This window comes from Stegodyphus dumicola, chromosome 12 (genome assembly GCF_044657685.1).
Source record: "Stegodyphus dumicola isolate Sdum_Otavi_A_Nest chromosome 12, ASM4465768v1".
In the NCBI taxonomy this organism is placed as follows: Eukaryota; Metazoa; Arthropoda; class Arachnida; order Araneae; family Eresidae; genus Stegodyphus; species Stegodyphus dumicola.
Genome location: NC_140779.1, coordinates 102419967 through 102440856, shown reverse-complemented (window position 1 = coordinate 102440856; position 20890 = coordinate 102419967). Strand labels below are relative to the sequence as shown.

At 30.1% G+C, this 20890-nt stretch overlaps 1 protein-coding gene across 1 annotated transcript in view; it reads right to left on the bottom strand.

Annotated features, from left to right (window-relative positions):
* LOC118185935 (uncharacterized) overlaps window positions 1–19496 on the bottom strand; it is a 29055-nt gene extending 9559 nt beyond the window's left edge. Inside the window, exons 1-3 of the mRNA XM_035355911.2 lie at window positions 19343–19496; window positions 8629–8687; window positions 6657–7013 (exon numbers count right to left, since the gene is read on the bottom strand). Coding sequence (XP_035211802.1) covers window positions 6657–7013; window positions 8629–8687; window positions 19343–19382 — 456 coding nt within the window. The 5' untranslated portion in view covers window positions 19383–19496. The remainder of the gene's footprint in view (window positions 1–6656; window positions 7014–8628; window positions 8688–19342) is intronic.
* Window positions 19497–20890: the final 1394 nt, after the last annotated feature.

Sequence of the window (20890 nt, the reverse complement as noted above, 5' to 3'; positions counted from 1 at the left end):
CAGGTATTATAAAATAATTAAAATAATTATCTTGGTGTGGATATGTAATAGATTAATGTCAGGTATTGTGAAAGAATAAATAATTGCCGTTACAGGCAATAAAACTCAATGTTTCACACCAGATATTTAAACGTTTTCGCAGCAGGTCCTGTCAATGTCTGCGTTAACATTTAGACGACGGTTAAGTTTGAAAAGATTTCGCTTAAAAAGACGGGAAATATGAATTTCCCTTTCAGCTGTCACTACAAAAGTAGCTCCTGCGCCTTTAGAACCATGCCTTTGTTGATATCTACAACATAATCGGCACCTGGAAGAATTACTGAAAAATTATACGAACATGAAAAGTATAGACTTTTTTTTCCTTCGTGGCATTTCACATAATATTAAATGTAAGCTTTATACGCTGATGTATTAATAGATCGTTCAGATATATTTCTTAAAATATGTTTTAATAAATATTCAGAATTTGAATTTGGTCGATGCTTTTAGATAAAGGCTATTTACTCTTTTGGTCGTCGTTATGTTTTAAATAAGGCTATTTAGACTTCAGGACTATTTTGTTAAGCTATTTATCCTTGGGCTATTTTGACGGGATACCATTCTTTAATGACGGATGTCTTTGCAGCATGGGTGCACTTAAAATAGATGGCGAGCCAAATGTTCTTAAGGGTTGTTTGGTGGAAGAAGAAGAGGGATTTCCCGAAGCTTCTTCTTGAAAATTAGGACGGAACAGACAGACACAAATCTGCCAACGACAGACACAAATCTGCACTCTTTGTCACCTTAAACATCAGGAACTTTTTTTTGTACTAACACTGAGACAAATGAAAAAAGACATCTTTTTTTTACTATTGCACTAACAATATTAGTAATTAGTGATCTCAAGAAGTTTCATTGCATTTTCATTTCAATTAATTTAAGCAGAATAAAAAAAGGTTATTAGACAAATATCCTTTTTATTACAATACTAAAATATTTAATTAAATATTAATATCAGTTTAATTTAAATCACTACCTAAATAGTTAAGTAAAGTTATTTACCAGAAAAATCAGTTATATTTTTAAGATTTCTCTAACCTATATATCATATCTTCATATATTTTTCTAATTTATTTCACTTCCGTAGCTATTAGAATAATTGTCTTTGAATTACCTCAATCGGATTTGATACCTTGTGTTGATTTATACGTCAAAAACCGTCTTATATGCCAGTTTTTACACATGGCCGAAAACGAAAATTATCAATTTAGTGCCTGGACAGAAATATTTAAATGAACTACTTTAGCGGTGTTTAAGTTAGCTGTCCTCAGAAAGGATAACTGTTCTTGAAAGGTAACATCCTAATCCTTTTAATCCTAAATAATTACCTCAGCTTTTATAACTAGGTCACTAGATAACCGCTTTCTAAATAAAACAGGAAAAATATATAGCTTTTGAATGTCTTCTATTTGTGTTATTACAGTATGAAAGAAATTCTCCGTGTAACTCTGATTAACTGCATTCTCATAAGAAGCTTAAAAATAATTATTGCCATTATAATTTATATTTTTCATAAAATTATTCTAGTTTTAGAGTTAGGAATCTTTAGATCATGCCGTGGAATACTTTCCTTAAAACATTTTGAAAAATTTAATACACTACAAGGAAAGAAAATTATCATAACGTACGATTAATTATTATCCGGACACAAACTCATGTTTTATGCCCGGATAATAATTACGTTAACTATTCCTAAAATTTCTTTTACAATGCCTTTGACAGAATCAGAAAACAATAACCATAGAAAAAATAATTCTGTTATTAAATAAATGCATTATAAATGCTTTTGACTTCTCATGACTTTAGAGATCCGGACGATTAATAACTTTTTATAATGCAGTTTATCAACAACAAAGAATTATCTTACATTGAAAACTGGACATGCAGATACTTTTTCTAACAGTTTTTTAATATTTCTTTTTTTAGCCCAAAAGGGACTGTTACGAAATAGGATTTTGTGTCACTTCACTGCAAAAACCGAACACTCTTTCTCTTTTTTATTTAAGTTAAAAAATTTCATTGCCATCATGGAAAATGATTTCATTTCATTCTTGGTCTCTTTGTTCACTCTGCGACATTTTCATAAGCCATGAAAGAAATAAGCAAAATTCATTTAATAATAGCAGTATAAGACAGTTGATTCTCACTATCATGGTCAACAGAAAATTATTTATTTATTCAAGATCGGAAATTATCGTGGAGCTAGATGATTTCAAAGGCGGAAGAATACATATGACTCATGATTACGATGGTGGAATAATCATTGAAGGAAACATCTTTGTTTCGTCGAGTTCACGCTTGGCCTATTTTTTACTAACATGTTGATCCTCTCGAATTTATTGTAATTGGCGAGGGCAAATAAACACTCGCGGTTTTGTTTTTTACACCGAAAATTCAATCCGGATATTTTATATTTGACAGGTGCTTATTAAGCATTCATTTTGTATTAAAATCTAATTTTACAGTTGGATTAAACTTTCTTTCATCTCAAACTGATCAGCCGTGATTAACACGATGGTATCACGTCATAATGACTTAATCTAATTAGCCTGAGAAACCACTGTATTTGCACAAGAATACGAATTAATGCGAAGAGACATTTTCCGTTTGCACGTTGATACCGTATGATCTAGGAGGCGTGTTTTGAGCTATGAACGCATACCAACAAATTATTGATATTTTTATGCTCCCATATTCAATTTAGTTTCGGTACAAACAATTGTTTAATGAATAACATTGTTCACTGATTTTATATTTCCGAATGATTCATAAACTGTTTTTAGTAATACAATATTCGTCATTAATTCGTTCCAGATTTTTAAATGTATACCAAACGAATTTTTCCAGTACGAAATGTAAAAAAAATGATTAACCCGTTCATATAAAAAAAATTCTTGTTATTATTAGAACACTGTTTAATACTAAAATACAAACTCTGTGGGCGAAATAGTATGCACTGTATAAAGTGAACGTACATGACAATTACGTTAATTTTTTTTAGATCTAAAGGCGGGTACTTGCCTGTTCGCCTGGCCACTGCTGAAGCCAGAAGGGGGTGGCCATTTTATTGTAGAGGCACCTAATAGTCGGCCACCTTTGGCTCCTATGAAAAGACGGACAGTTTACAACCTCCTGGACCCGAACCCGGTCCTTTTGGTATCGCAGGCTTCTTCCCTAACCACTATACCGTCTCATTATATTAACTAATACAGTTATGATTTTTAAACCTTTACCCTCACTTCTCCTTTCCATTTTCAAGCCAGAATGCAAATTAGCTCGTATGCATTTAAGATGAGGATTTTAGATTGTAAGAGAAAGCGTTTTACGCTGAATAGAAGAGAAGCTAAGAGAAAGCGTGAATATTTACGCTGGTTAGCTTGTGAGCCAACTTCGCGATAAATTGAATTATATAGTCTTTGACTACTAGTTTAGCTTGTTTAAAATTTGAACTTTGAATTTTTGTTGAAATAATCAACATGTTATCTCGGCATAAGTGCTGTCTGGGAAGTCAGCAAGTATACATTTCTGTTCTTCTTAGTTTAAAATAGAAGGCTCTTTTACACTCTTCTCAAGTTTAAATTGTTACGTATTTTAGACTTAGCGATTTATGATTCTTTTAACTTCTACCAAGACTTTGGACACTGATTGATGATTGCGAAACATACCAAACTTTATAACTGTACATAAATGTTTTTTATGCTATCCAGATCAAAATCAGTTTTCCAAAATGCTCTAAAGATTCTGATCTTTGTTTGATCGATTTTACCCCCTTCGAAACGTTAGCCGATTTAACAGCGTCTCTTACTTTTACAGCTGTAGACAGTATTGTTCTCAGCATGTGGTATGCCATCTTCATATTTTTCAACAATCCCTTTTTACATCTCTATGATAATTCTAACAATTTCCTTAATTGCTTGACTACTTTCGTTAACTTCCTTAAGCTCATTGCTATCGAATTCATAAACCCTTTACGCAAAAAAATTCAAAATCACTTGAAAATTCAGAGCTATAGCGCCGGTTGTTTACTGAATAGCAGAAACAGGCGTACTGATGCTCATGGGCAGTCGTAGCATTATTGCAAAAGTGGTAAAAAACTGTAGTGCGCGCAATCATGACTCCTCGAACTGAAGTCGAATTCCAAACATACATCGTATACCAAGTGAAACTTTTCTCGTCCGAACGGAACGTGAAGAAAGTTGGACGTATTTCAGAGCATAGGTATGCCGAAGTACCACTTTCCTTTTCACCATCGACCGAACAGCTGGCTCACTGGGTTAGGTGCTTTTCAGCCTGTTTGATCCCGTCGATGGAATTAAAAATAAATACATGAATAAACATAAATAAAGAGCTTAGTACTGTGTCCTCCGGTTATTGGCCACGAAACGAGGAACATTGAAGTAAGAACCAGAACAAGGAAAGAAGGTGCACGGTGGGGTCTGCTGAGACTAAGCGGAGCACTTTTCACTATCATCGTATATGTTTGGCATACAATTATATTAAAGATGTACTATAAAAATCAGGTACAGATGTAAAGATGACCAAATACATTAAAAATTTTGGAATACATTAAGTACTTATATTCGGAAAATTAAATTAACCTTTTTTGTCTAGTACTTTAGGTATAAAGGTTTGATTAAATTTTGCTGAAAAATATCGCTGATATAAAATTCAATAGGAAAGCACATCCTATACATCGAAAACTGAAGTAAATTTTATAAATAAAAAATTAGAAAATTTAGATGTAATCAGTTTATGTATAAAACTATTGTCAATTTTCGATATTTAATTGATTTATATCGTTCCATAATCCATTGATCGTTCGATAATCGATTTAATCGATCTATATTGTTCTCTAACTTCTATACGTACTAATTCAGAAGTCAAACAACAAAAATCAGCGTTATATTTACAAAATTCTATACGTATTTTAGTAACGATATTGGTATTAGATTTAAAACAGAAATGCATAAATTTAACGTAAAAATCAGGAAACGTTTCTTAATCAGCGAAATTTGCTGCAAGATTTTTGTAATGTAGATTAATTAGGTACAATTTCTTTAGTTAACTATGCAGAAACTCTTAGTTTCCTTAAGATAGAATTTCTGTTCTACGTGAAAAAACACTTTTTATTACTACATAACTTTTTAGGTAAAACATCAAATCCTTTCCTTTGACTCGTTTTTACACATGTTTCTTCTATAATTTTTCACTTCCGGTTACAATAAAAAATATGTGCATCAAGTCTCTTTGAAGTTAATCAAATGAAGATTTAAGTTGCTAAAGTTTAAGCATAGACGCACAATGCATAAAAATATCAGCGTTCTCTGAATGGTCTAAACCATTGGTTTCAAAATGGCGGTGTTCGGATCACACGCGGCCCTCAAATGCATTTCATTTATGTATTTGTTGCAAAGATTTCAATATTTTAATTATTTAAAGCTTGAGTTTACATTGCTTTCAATACCATTAAAAACAACTATGGATAACGCACCAAAAAATCTATAAATACAGCTAAATAGTTTACAGCGTGATTGGTTTACTTGACTTTTGACAAAGCACTTGAAGGCTATCTGCTTAAAAGGAGAGATGTTTTCATGGAGAACTTTCTAAGGAAAACTGGCTTGTATAGACGTTATACACGAAGAAAACCACGAAAATGCCACGCAGCTAGCCCATTCTTTGGGATTCGAACCCCGAACCTAACTACCAGTATTCAGGGACTTTACAACTCGGCCGCCAGTGTGTTCGTTTGCAGTGTGATATAAATCTCATTCAAAGATTTGAAGATGCAGGTATTTCATTCATTTTAATTCATACTTGCCAAAAAATAATGCCTCAGGCAGTTATTTCCGTATAAAAAATAATTTCTTTTATATGCGAATAGCTTTTCTTCGCAGGTGGAACTTAAATAATTCGAAATCCGATGAGCAACTATAATCCACTCTGAATATAGTTAATTTTTTTCCAATGCATTAGAAGGAAGGGAATTTTGAAAATTTTGTGTACAAGGAAATTTTATGTTTACGTCAAAAATTTATAATTAGTTAGCTACAAATATATGTATTAAAAGAAATAAACTGAGTTGTTCACAGATTGACATAATATTTTTATTTTAAACTTAAATTAAAGTAAGTTATTTAATGATTAAGTAAGTTATTTAATGATGTTAACCATGTTACAATTATTTGAAATACCAGTCTGAAATATTAATACGTTCGAATTACAAAGTGTAACCAAGCAAAATGTCTTGTAGGTCCAAACTTAAGATTTCAGATAGAAAATAATCAAAATTTTGATTTTTTCTTTAATTATTATTATTATTTATATTTATTTCAATAAATGTTTAAAATGCGATATTAAAAAAATTATTTTGTTAATAAAAAATTTCATTTTATTTTTTAAAAAAATATGGGCCGTCAGCTATTTTCAGAGTGTCATTCGGTCCGCATGCAGTTTGAGTTTCAGGAAATTGACTTAATACTGTTTAAAGACAATTTTTTAAAAGTGCGCTTTCATGGCTTATACTTCTTTATAATTTTAAATCTTCTTAACTGCTTTTATCTGACTATTAGACAAACCTTTTATACCTGACCTGTTTTATTTTACCAAAAGTTTACCTGCCGTAATTGCTGTCCAAGTCTCAGCATTCGAGGTACAATGGCTAATCTTCTAGCTATCCTCCTCAGACGAAGCATTCTTCTTGCCAGCAGAATCCTTGAAAGAAGACCCCCTCTAGGATTAGGAAACTGGGTATCTCTCACCAATAATACACTGTTTGGATTAGGTTGCTGGACTTGAAATTGAGTCAATGGCACTTCTTGAACTTGGGGTGCCTCAGGTTGTTGAGGTTGCTGAGGCTGCTGGTTTCGGTTGAGGAAAAAGTCTTCAAGACTCATTCTTCTCTCCGCAGACTGAACAACTTGTAAGACGGGTTCAGTTGTCGCCTGGTATGTGTTTTCAGAGCCCGCTGATACCTTAAATCAAAATTTTGATTAAATTCATGAACAAAAATGTCTAATCAAATTTGTATTCAAACAAAAAAGGTTTTGATTTAAAATTTTTTATACTTTAACGCAGTGGTTCCCAGGAGGCTCACCGGTGGACATCGAGATCTAATAGAGTATCTTTCAGCCGAAGGCAGATTTAGGGGGTTTCAGAGCCAACTGCCGCACCCTGGGCAATACTCACAAAAACGCGCTGAGAAGTTTTAGTTAATTATTAATTGGATGATCTATTGCGGAACTAATCCAAAGAATCAATCACTTTACTTAGCGAATTTGTTCTTATCCCAGAAAACGGAATTCTAGTTCTACAGTTCACGACAAGCTCTTCTTGGAAGCGTGACAGCAGCAATGATCTGCTTGCGTTAGCGACCTAATTCGTCTTATTGAACAAGCGAACGAGCAGCTCTTGTTAGAAGCATTCCAAGAAAGTTCAGTTTTCCTTTTAGGAGAGAAAAGAATGTTTATCCTTCCATATATTAAAAGCAAATTTAATTTTTATTTCCCAATTTTTTTTGAAAAATTTTTATTCTGGAATTTTATTGCTAGTTCTGTCTAGAAAGAAGGTAGAAGGTTTTAGGCAGCTGAAGGCTTCCCAAAGGTTTTAGATATCTCAAAATTGTAGTTTAAAGAAATCAGCCCCGAGAATTAGAGTTTCATTGAGTCGATTCCACTAATCCCACTCCTTGTACTAATCCACTCCTTTTTGCTCTTCGCTCCAACCTCGTGAGCTGGTCCTGATCGTCGCTAATTGCTCTTGATTTAACCCAGTTCTGGATCTTTTCATCAAGGTTATTGTTAGTGAACGGTGAGTCGTAAAAGTGAACCGATTCATTTCAGTAAGCGAACAATTCTGATCCGGTTCCAAAAAATGGCGGTTTCGCCCATTTCTACCGTGAACGAATTAATCTATTTTACATTAATTCCTATCAGAATAAAAATGGTTTCGGCTTACGAACATGACAATCGGCTTTTTATATATGAAATACATTCGTAAACCGAGGTTTCACTGTACTTTTGAACGGTCGGCATAGGAATTCTCGTGAGTTATTCTCATGAAATATTAGCCAAGTTTTAATTGTGCGTGCAAACACTTTTATGTGTGAAATATTTTCAAATTATGCTGAGTCATGAGAATTATTGCCATATTTTCAAGGACTTCAAATCAATCACTTTATTGAAAAATAAAAATGAGTAGTGTTGATAATAAATACTGTGAAATAAATGTTTATAAACAAATTAGATTTGATTTACAATCTATCAACCGTAAGTGATATTGGAGGTCTTGTGCTGGCCACATCAGATTTTTTTAATCACTGACTTAGTAGTCATTTGTTTTAACTATATAATAATCGCTTTGAAAAATTTTCGAAAATTAATTATTGTTTTATTTTTTATTAATTACTTATTTAATGATTTATTTTATTTTAAATATTAATTACTTATTTTATTAATTTCAGTTATTATTCTAAAGTTGTAAGTTATAGAAAGTAACCAATATTCGGCTAATTGCAATAAAAATTATTCAATGTATTATCTATTGAAATTTAATCATTTGCAATCATACAAAGGCAGGATAAAAATTTACCTGATCATGTTCTTCATCGTTACGTTGCTGTTCCGTCCTTCCCTTTCCAGCTATCAAAGCTAAAAAGACAGTAACAAACTTTTAAACAAATAAACTTTCTTTCTTTTAAAACAAATATTATTTCTACACCATCTTCTATAGCTGTTATTTGATGCAAATTCCTACTTTTTAGTTAAATTACTGATATTTTAGTATGCAGTGCTTTCAATTTCCTTTTTAGTACGGTAATGCAATAACTTAGTTCCTCTCTTAATTCTAATAGTATACTTTCTTTCCTCTTTGTTACACTGGAAAATTTCCATTACTATTTAACGGTCGTGTGGTAGACCCATGAATGTTATCATGGGGGTCATAAATATGAAATTTTTTAATTAGCCATAATATTTTTAGGTGAACCATAAATATGAATAACTTTTCTCAAAGAATTCTTTCACTAAATATTTCCTTTTCAAAAAGATAACCCTGGTGAATATTATGTTAATGAAATCAGGTTACATAACCTGAAATGATAGTTAATGTTTTTTTCTTTTTTTTCATTATTAAAATTCCTATTTTCTCTTCTGTGTCTTTGCTTCCATTTTCTATGATTTTAAGGAGGCGGTGGGCATTCAACTATTTTTAACTACTGTCACAGAGATATGAAATTGTGCATGTATATGTATTTTACCATATGTATATCAAATATCTTTGATTGATATCAAATAGTCTGACTAATTGTAATTTACATTTTCTCATAAAATCTCAATTTTTCAAAATGCTCCATGCGGCTTAATTTTTTTAAATTTCTAAACATAAATTTAATTATTAATTAACATTTCCTTTACACGTACCTAAACTATGGACAAAATTTCTCACTTTAACACACTTTAACTGGGCCCCTTTATGAATTCGCATTCTAAAATGCATATTCAGTTTTTTTAAGTGTATAAACAGGAATTTAAGTTACAAATTATATCATTTTGAACAAAAACTAAAGCGAATAGAGCCTTTTGAAGATGTATTTAAACGAAAATTTCATTTGAGACAAGCACATTTTAAGAATACACGTTTCATATTTACTTTTAATGCATACTTCTCAGGATGTCCTAATACATGTTTTTATTTAACATCAAATATTTTAATATTATTTTTATGCATAAATATTTTTTATGAATTAAACATCATAATGAGAAAGAAACAGGACAAAAATTACTAAAATTTTACTACGAAATATTCAATTCATAGAAGCGTATCACATTTTTGGTAATTTTTTATTTCATACGCAGAAATGTTTTCTATAATATTTGTATCGTTAAAGACAAAGTGATTAATATTTTTACCAATGATGCAACATGTCAAAAAGTCGCGTACGCTTTCCCTTTATACTGGTTCAGTGAACAGAGTGAAAAGATCTTTTGTTCTGAAGGTTTTAATTCAAGAAACGAGTTAGCGATTTGGATATTGAATTGTGATGGTATGCTCTATGACGATGCTTAAATAACTGTTTTCTTGTTTTGTATACCTATTACAATATTTAATTTTAGTATGTATTGCATAATAATAAAATTTTGGGAAAAATAGTGAGCTGTTAATTCTTTTAGCCCAAAGGCGCAATTTGCAGGAACACAAGAAACGCAACAAAAAAATACGACTCCTTACTCCTTTAGAAGATATATTGTTATACCCTTGCAGAATATATACACTTGTGCCACTTGCAGAATTTAAAGGATTTTAATGTTCGCTTCCGTGACACTGAAAGATTAAACGTGACAGCAGGGCTCATAGAAAGGCAGCATTTCAAGAATGGACTTCATTGAAGCAGGACGTTCAAGCAAATAAAACAAAATCTAGTTAAACGACATTTAATCCAGTAGCGCAATTTGTATTGTACAAATGAACATAAAAGATGTCCGTTGAATAACTTTAGCTTATTATTTTGGGCCCCCTGTAAGAGTGCTGTAAATTTTTGTGGTATTATTACACATTTATCAAAGTTCTTTCCTAACAATTTGTTTTCGTTTAATATTCACATAATTTAGGGTCCAAAAATCCTCATTACCTAAGAGACTAAAAGCGGGACAGACCGCTTTTGTAAATGTTTCATATGAGATGGTTTCAGGACCATTTTTCTTTCATTAAAATACAATACTGACAGAGTTTAATTCGATATCTTGATTAATTGCAGTTGCTTAACTAAAGCTACCAGTGAAACAGTTACCCAATGTCCAGGTCGTATAACCTATGTCACTTGTAACAAAAAGTTTGAACCTTCCTTCTGAAAGTGTCAGAAGTATACGTTATACCTTAATAAAATCGTAAGAGGATCCATTCTCAAACAACAAGCTGTTAAAAGTTGTTCAGAGACTCTGTGGATACCCTGTATATAAGCATATTTTAACCCCAAAATTTCTAACACCAAAATTTGTAATCTCTGACGGAAAATTCTTATACCCTTTATTAAACCGGGGGTCAAAAATGTTTTGGGCATGCAGCATAATATGGAAAGGGCTAAATATTCGATGAAATTCTTTTTAAAGTAATATCGTTATTATTTTTTAAAAGAATAAAAATATTCCTAATGCGTATAATACATAAAATGTCGAATTGATGGAAAAGCTGGCAGAGTGCTTCGTTTATGCTTATTAAATCAATGAATGTCAGTTCTAATGTAAAAAAGTAAAGGAAGTCTTTTTAGATGAACATAATAAGCATTTTGGGAACAAGGCAAGTGATCAAACATATTAAAAAGTTGTAATAGATTTTATAAGTTTCTTTTCCCATAACGTTTTACGGAAAATTCGATTTCAAAACTAAGTCAATGGTCTCAAACTTGTGGCCCCCCGAAGCAGTTTTCTCCAGCACACAAATACTTTTCCCGTAAATCTATCAGCATTATTATGACATTAATTATTATAACGAGAAGTTGAAGAAGGATTTAACACTTTAATGATTTGGAGTCCAATTTAACATTGCTTTCAGTAGGATTGAAAACGAACGTGATTGAACGCTCTAGAAAAATCTACGAACGGAGTTAATTAATTTACGCTGTGATTTAAAAATTATTCAGATATTGAAAATACAGCTCTCCGTAACTTTTAGTACTTGTCAAAAGATAAATTTTAGTACTTATCAAAAGATAAAGTACTTATTTTTAGTACTTGTCAAAAGATAAATACCCCAGTTACAAATTCTTCCAATAAGGATAATAGCTTTGTTTGGGAGTATATTTGTATGATGACTTGTAGTATAATTTGATAATAGCTTTGTTTCGGAGTATATATGTGATGCGAATTTAATAGTTATTTAAGTATATGCAAAATATTAATATTCATAATAAATTTTTATTTAAAAAAACTGTAGAGTTATTAGGATTTTAATCCGGAGACGTGAAAAATATGAAAAGCCCTCGCCGGACTGGAACCTGGACCCCTTGAATACGTGCCGCGTGTGCTGCCGTTACACCACAAAGACATGCAGAAAGGAGGGAGAAAATAACCTTATACACTTTAGCAAAATCGAAAAGACATGAAGGGTTATAGTTGAAATTTGTAGCAAGAAATGAATGCGTTTATAATTATTTACATATAAATACTTGGATTGCTAATGTATGCGCCAAAGAAAAATTTTATAAAGAAAAGAAAAAGAATAAGTTGCCCTTATTTTCATATTAAAGTTTTGTCTCACTTGAAAAGCTTTCGTAATTTGTTTATCTTTAGTTTAAGATAAAAGTAAGCTATTTAGTAGTTTATTCAATACATTAGAAAATAAATTTGAGCCTGAAATTTTATTATTTAGCTCTTATTACTATTAGAAATTTAGTAACTATTATAAATTTCTTGTAGGCAATAACCTCAAAATTTAACTAAAACTTTAAAATTCGCACTTAAACCACATAAACACAAATTCCTTGGGGGTGTGGGATATCGCCTGTCAGCTGCTTTCAGATCGGATATTCGGCCGGCATTTAGGCTTGAGAGCACTCTATTAAGTAATTAATTCCATCAATGTAAGTAGAATTCATTAACGTCTTAGTGAAAAATGAGTACATTATCGGTTTTTTTTTCCATCTAATTTTTTCATAGAAATGCCTTTCTAAACTTTTTATACTAATTAAGATAAGTTCCCAAAAATGCGTTTCAAAATAAAACTATTATTATTTTACTTTGAAGAAAGTTCTCAAGTTAATTTAAATTCTCAAGATAGAAATTATTATTTTTATTTTTCTAAATCTAATATTAACTGCTGTTTAAAAGTAAAAAAAAAATTAATCTAAAAAAAACTGTTGACGTTTTATACAGGTAAGTGAAACAAACGCATGAGGTTATATTTCTCTAGAGAATTCCTGTATGACTTCTACTGAGTTTTTTAACTTATTGCATTTCATAAAAAATCTTGAGAAAATATATGAATTGATGCGTCGAATCACGAAATACGCCGCGAGACATATTCGACGGGAAATAAAAAGAAATTTCCATGTTCTCATATTTCAAGTTAAATTTGCTAAGCGTCGGCTTAATGCGAGATTAATAATAGAAGTTCAGTCAGCGTAAAGGAAGTTTCCTTAAGGAAGAAAATATTCGTTTTCTGAATGCATGCGTGCGTAAAAATTTCATAAATTTTCTAACAGGTAGTTTTCTGTTACCGTTCAACAAATGTTGAAAAATAAATGAATAATAACTTAAATCGTTTTGAATTATTCATGTACTCGTGGAAGATTTCCATGAGTAATTTGTGTTACCTTTTGTACTAATAACACTTTCAACCATTCAAGTTATGTTTTATAAAACAAAATAAGTAATATAATACATGGCGATAATATTTGGAGACAAAAATTTAAAAGTGAATCAACGCAGAAATGCCATTTTAAGACTAATAGCCCTTGGGCTATTAGTCCAAGAACCTGAAAGCCTTCAGATTTTATATTATACCAAGGTAGGGGGCTTTTTTTAAGGTTTTGTGTATTACCTTTATTTATTAAATATCATATTCTTTGAACTTAAACCACATAAAATTCAATTCTACAGCAATATTACAAAATATTTAAAATCAGCATATCTTTAGAATTTCCGGGTAGACAGTCTCGCTCGCAAGAGATAAAAATATTTTATTCCACACAGTGTGTTGCCACTGCTAACTTTGAAATCGTTGAGTTTCTTAATCAAAAATAAAGTTTAAAAAATATGAAACAGGTAACAAATAAATTTGTAATTCATGATTCGGGGTTCTATGTGCTCATATTCAGGTGGAGGACTACGTTATCTAAAATATAATTGCTCTAGGTATCGCTGTTTTTTCATAGTGCCAGAAACATGCATACATTCACGCATATTCTTAATGATTTATTTCTTTAAATCTAATACAGGGTGATAATATTTAATGGAAACAATTTGAAAGGTAAAACCCCATTTATAGTGAACGGAAGCAAAATGCCATTTCAAGACTAATAGCTCCTCTCGGATAACGCTCCTTTACACTAATAATTTGAATTCATTTTAAATTAATTACTTTGTTTTAAGAATTTTCATAAAAACTACTTCGGCTTAAATTCTTTGGATAGCATTCCTGTAAACAGTTTTGGATAATGTTATTCTTAATAGTTGTTGCAAATGGCAATGTTATACCATATTTCTTCGCGTATTCCTACCCTTAGATTTTTAGCACTATTTTTTAATATATTTTAATTTTTTTAAATTCTAAATATATTCTCATAATTTTCCCTTTCCTCTACCCTGCATAGTTTTCCCTCTGAGGAATAATATATTGCCTAGATATATTCCCTTCATTGCTTTTATTTTTATCTAAAGTGTTTAATTTGTATTTGCGTTTTTGCATTAATATTTCATCTACTTTATTTTGTTTGGCATTTATTATTTAAAATGCATTTTGTGCAAATACTTCGATATTTACCTCTACCTCTACGTGGCAGCATTCTCACACTTAAAAAACTTTCCAAACATGTGATTTCACCTTACTTCTGTTGTTTACGTTCCAGTTTATTTTAACCTTATCTATTGCTGATGTGTCCGATATTTTTAAATCAGTTTCTTTTGTTTGCCTCCATCTCCTACGTTGTTCCGAAGTCCCTCGTCAGATATCGGTTTAATAACCGACAGAAATTTAAATGTTAATATTGACATGTATTCTCTTTGGAGTGTTGGTTTCTTTTAAAGTAATAATATTGTGATAATTGCCAGCAGTTTGACTACTTGAATTTTTTTATAGTTACCAGTAGTAATGACTACTTTTCATTTGTTATGCTCTTATTGTAACCGCGTTTGGGGGGAATTAAATTACTCGCATAATTTTCCCTCTCGACACGAGGAAATACGGAAGCTGATAAATATATTTTTGTAAAGATAATGCTCGACTTTTCTAAAATGTATACATCGCGTTTTAATTAGAACTGTTATTTTTATAGAAAAAATATTATAATTAATGGAGGCTTTTCCTTTTAATTGTATTTTTATTAAACATTTTTTTTATTTTATTTAATATAGTTTAAATAAGGTTTTTTAATTTGCACTTATTTTTTTCTATATGCTAATTTTTCTAATAAAAAAATCAAAATTCATTAAGAATGATTCTTTCTTTATATTTTTATTTTCAAATGAGATATAAAAGACAAAAAATATCATGAAGTTTCAAATAAATCGAAATGTTCACATCTCAAGTAGCTTCAAAATTTATAAATAAAAATTTTATCAAGTTATTTTATTATATGCCATTTTTGCAATAAATTTTCGGATATTTATTTCAATATCCTGATTTTACAGTTGAAAATTCAATTTTTTTCTGTTTGATGCTGGATGCAGTCGGTATGAGAAAATCATTATGGAGTTTATAATCCTTAGAAAATTCCTGAATTTTAAATTTTAATTTAAAACTTTTTGTTCATAACATCAGCTATATCTCTTGTAAAAACACTTTAAACCTGGGAAAAAAATACTTCTTGTTTATCAGATTTTTAAATGATAATCTAAGTACATCTGACTTTAATATCAAGAGTTCGTTTTATAAGGGTGTATTGTACAACCACACTTAGATTTGCTTAATAGTTAACTTTAGGACATTACATTTCTGCTTTTTTTTTATTTAAAAATTTCTCGAAATATTTTTAGGGTTTATAGTAAGAAACAAGACTTGACAAGAACACCAAAATATGAAACAATGGCCACCTCCAAAACCAAGTATTTATAAGCTTTGTATATGAATTTATAAACATATTTAGTTCACTTATGATGTTCGACTATGGTTGGAATTTTGCCATTGATTTTCATCATACTTTTTAATAAGCTATGGAGCTCAAATCCTGTACATACGCTGTACACCCAAACACTGTACACTCATACGGTACACTCAAACCTTCTACATTGACAATGCGATGTAATGAAAAGATTTTTTTTTTTTTTTTTTTTTTTTCAAAATTCGATTTAGATTTGTGCATTTATCTTCGTTTAATGAACAAACTAAACATAATTTTAGTCTTTGCACCACAGTGGGAAAACATTTTCAATGAAACTTTTAAGGAAAATATCTCTAAATTTTAGTCGAACTTCTGAAAATAGCTCAATTTTTTTAACTATTTGAAATTTATGATTTTAAAATATCAACATCTATAAATATTTTGAATATTTTTTTTTTTTAATTTTCACAAAACTAAATTCGTGTTGCTCATAAATATCGAACTTTCTTAATTTAATTGCGTTGGAAAATGTATAAGTCATTTTTTTTATTCTTTATTAGTTTAATTGAATTGTCCAATGTAAAATCCATTATCTTTTTTAATTGATCAAGGGTGCCCCACGCATTTATTATTTACGATATAGAATTATAGATTCGCCCTAAGCTTTTATTCTTCGTGATATAAAACTTTAAAATTGTAGATTCGCGATATAAAATTGTAGAAATAAATAAAATTATTTAATCTATTATTCCCATTAAACTATATAAACAATTATTTTTCTCTTTTTAGTGCATTAATTATCGTATCCATTATTACTGTATAAGAACCCTTTTTCTTTTTAATTTTATTGTACTTTAACTTTTTTTGAGAAAGGCATAACACCTTTTCCTAACACGGAAAACATATACTTCCTTCAATAAATCACATTTTTAACTCCCTTTTTTAGAATCATTGACTCGATTTCTTTCCTTTTAAAGAAAAAAAGATGATTTTGACAGTTAATGTTCTCTTGTCAATTCCTTCTAATAAAATCCTTATCTTTTTAGATAGAAAACAAAATTTCTTTTTACATCTTTTTTTAAATTTATGCTCATTTTTCATTTACGTATATTAAAAATTTGAATATTCAGATTACATTGTAATTAAATTTAAGATTGATAATATTTTAAAATCTGATATTGATGTTTCTTATTATAACTTTATCTAGAACTTTTAATGTGCTAGTCAAATGTTAATAAAATTACCACCCAAATGAAAATTTCTAATTATTTTATTGATAATAACAAGTAGTATATTAAGTAGACTACAATTATATCAGTAATAATAACAACAAAGCCAAAGGTAAAATGGAAAAGTTTGCACTGAAGGTAAATTTAGGCCAGAAATTAAAACTAGTTAATTCTACTTAATAAGAAATAAATGTACAACCCACAAAATTATTTAAAAAATTTCAAAAACTTTTTATTGTACATTTCACATAAATAAAAAAGGGTTAAATAATCAAAATTTTATGTACAATATAAAGCTTTTGTTTAATATTGTAAAGAAAAATATTGCACTGTCTAATTTTCAGTTCTTTTTAATAGGCAATGAGATGTCATTGATATTAATTTAAAATTTTTATTTTCGTTCCAAATAAAGAATAAATTTGTTTCTGCTTGGTAAGCGCATATACTCGTATACAGATTTAAATAATTTGAATAACTTTTTAAATTACAATTATGCAATGTGTTTTAAGAAATGTCATGACAGTTTAAATATATTGCATGCATTTTTCTTGTAATACATAAAATCAAAATAATATGAAAATTTGAAAATTTCTTTTCTATAAATATTTCTTTAATTAGAGTTTGTCTATTTAATTAACAAGTTACGAGAATTGTATGACTATAATAAATATAGTTCTGTTTATTTTAAACAAATTAACTTAATGTGCGTTCACAACATAAAATAGATAATTCACAATATGTAATCTCGCTATAGCTAATCTGATTTTTAATGGACTCCGAATATAACGAACGAACTTTCTGGTCCCGGCCAGTTTCCTATACATTTAACGTCAGTTTATGATGTTATAGCGTATGCGTGAAGTTCGTATATAACGTCCAATTTCCTGTACATTTCACGTTATTTTATATGGTTATAGCGCATGCAGAAAATAGGATATAAGGTCCAATCTTCTATGCACTTTAAGTTACTTTATATGGTTATAGCGTATGCATGAAAATTGATTTATCGTTTAATCTCCTACACACTTAATGTTATTTTACACGGTTATAGCATATGCATAAAAATCGGATATAACGTGCGATCTCCCATACACTTCTCGTTATTTTATACGGTTATAGCTTATGTATGAAAATAGGATATAACAAACTTTTTATGAATATCTTTAGCTAAAACTTTTTTTTAATTTTTAATAATTTTTTCCCAGAATTTTTAGAAGTAATGATTAAAAATATCACTGATGTTTAAAACATTCAGATTCCTTTCATGTTAGAATGTCGGAAAAACTCTTTTACGCTACCATTCTCGATTATCTTCACCCCCGCTTTTCTTTGCGTTCTAAGCAAAATGCTACACGGCAGGGATAGCACTTAGCTCTTCGAAAAAAAAGAACACATAATAAGCATGTCTTGAAATACCATATGGTAGCCGCGAAGACTCAGTCTGTAGGATTTTATGTTAATTAACCAGTTATTATAAGTTGAACTTTAATTTTTTCTTTCCGTCAGTTGTGAAGTACTTAAGTTGAGAGTTTGAATGCTTTAAAGTCAAAGCTTATCGCCAGGCTTGCCAAAGTTTTATTCTGGGTTTAGCATCTCGCTAGCCGCGGTTTAAAATATGCGCCGCTAATTATCTTGAGCCAACTTAAATAGCCCATTGCGTATTGTAGTCTTAGACTACGTTACCTACATTTGAATTTAATTTTATTTTATGTTAATTTAAATACCCGCAAGTTGAAGAGATTTGTCTGTCGCGCACGAAGTGCCTTCTGTTCATTTAAGAGTTAACTACAAATGTTATAGCTATATAGATAACCAGTTTATAACAGTGGAGTTTGACTGTATTCACAAAAGTATCATAAATATCTTAAAAATCATAAAAGTACTTTTCCAAAAATAGCGTAATCCTTAAAATTCTATATAATAAGTTCATAAAGCAAATTAGAAATATTTTTTCCTTCATCTCAGCAATTATAGCGTAACTAAAATATATTTATTTAACTTTCAATTTACTAAAATTTAAATAAATTTTTAAGCAGTCCAATTCAGTTACTAAACTGATTTGTTCAGAACTCATATATGATTTGTTTAAATTCAAAATTTGAATCAAATAAAATTTAAGTAAATATGTTTAATTATGTTAATTAAAATTTAAATTGACTTTAAATTTTTCATAAAATCTTTAACAAATTTTAAAAATTTCATTCAGATACACAACTAGATAAAACAGTGTTATAATACTTATAAGTGGATATTAATGGATTTGCATCTTAAAATTTTTTGCACTCAGTAAATGAGAAAAAAAAGTAAGTTCATTTTTACTCACCGAAAACGAGAACTAATCCAAGAAAACGTATTCCACCCATAGATCCACCTTCTCCTTCCACGTGCTCCTTTCTGACTCGTGCAGTTGACAATAAACACGAGGAGAACTTCCCTCTGTTCGAAACCGTCAATAATTGTCAATATTTTCCTCCAACTTCGTTCTATATACGATCTACTATGTGACGTCATGCGCGACGTTGAATTTCTCCGTAACCGCGTTTGCAAGGGCGAGAAAGGCTTGGTGTTTTTCCAATTACATTCCAGCTGAGAACGAATTGATCACGCCACAATTTTTATAGGAGGTCTTTAGAAACGACAAAAGGAGATATCTTTAATTTAAGCAATATAGCTGTGGGTGTTTTTGTTCGTGCATCTAAACAGTGAAAGAGCGGAAAGAAGACATGTTCGAGTATTAGAACAGGAACAAAATTAATTTTTTAAATTGTGGTCATATTTTCCCTCTTCCTATTGATTCAGCAAATTTTGTCTCTTTAACCCTTTAAAGTGCCGTTTACCGCTATTAAACTCGATTTTGTGACATTAAATTTGTAGAATATTTCCTAAAAATTCTGATTTTTTTCCGTTACTAATAAATAGTGCAAAAATTGGCCTATATTTACAGTTTGCTTCATAAATATCGCTAAATGTACATACATGTAATGCTAAGTAACAAATGTAGCTTTAGTGAATAAGGAAAACATTTCAAATTTTTCCCTATACAATGTTAATTCATGATAACTTTAAACAAAGTGTTTTGTCAAAAGTTCACTCTTGCATGAAAGTTCATTTTGTACGCCGGGAAACGGAGATCAGATGTAAAAAGTACTTTTTAAACGTTTGATAGCCGACTTGTCGAATGTTTTTTGCTGCAAAGGTACATATACAATAGCAACATCAGTCTTTGTTTTTTCAAGAAATTCAATGGTACTAAATAATGGGTATATTCAATGGTATATTTCAAGGAATTCAATGGTACTTTTCGAAGTATGACTTGTTATTTGTCTTGATGAAGTTTCATTCTTTGAAAGACACTGGGATAAAGAAATGAAATTTCTTCTATAAATATCGGACGTAAGACTCTCTCTTGATAGAACATTGAGTAGATTTTAACATTTTTCCACTCTTATTTTTAATTCCATACTGCAAGAGAATACTGCCGCAATCATAAACTTCTTGCTGAAACTTTCTTTACATTGGCGGAACCATGTTTGTACTTTCTACTTCCTTGTGCGAAGTAAAGGAAGTATTGCAATCGCGAAAAGTTTCGAGTGTCATATTTCAAAAAAATATCCATTTTGAGAGTTCTCGAATATATCTAAGGATGTTTTTGTGTGATATCTGTATATGCGGACAGAATAAAGATATCTTTTTCCCAAAACGGATTAAACATGGATTTAAAATGGATTCAGAAAGGATTCTTTATGAAATGTATCTCGCATAACTTAAAAACGAGTAGCCTCAGAACGTTGAAATTTTGGATTTAGTTCTACCTCTCCCTTTTTGGTTGCAATCGGCCACGCCAAAAGTATATAAATATGTACATATACCC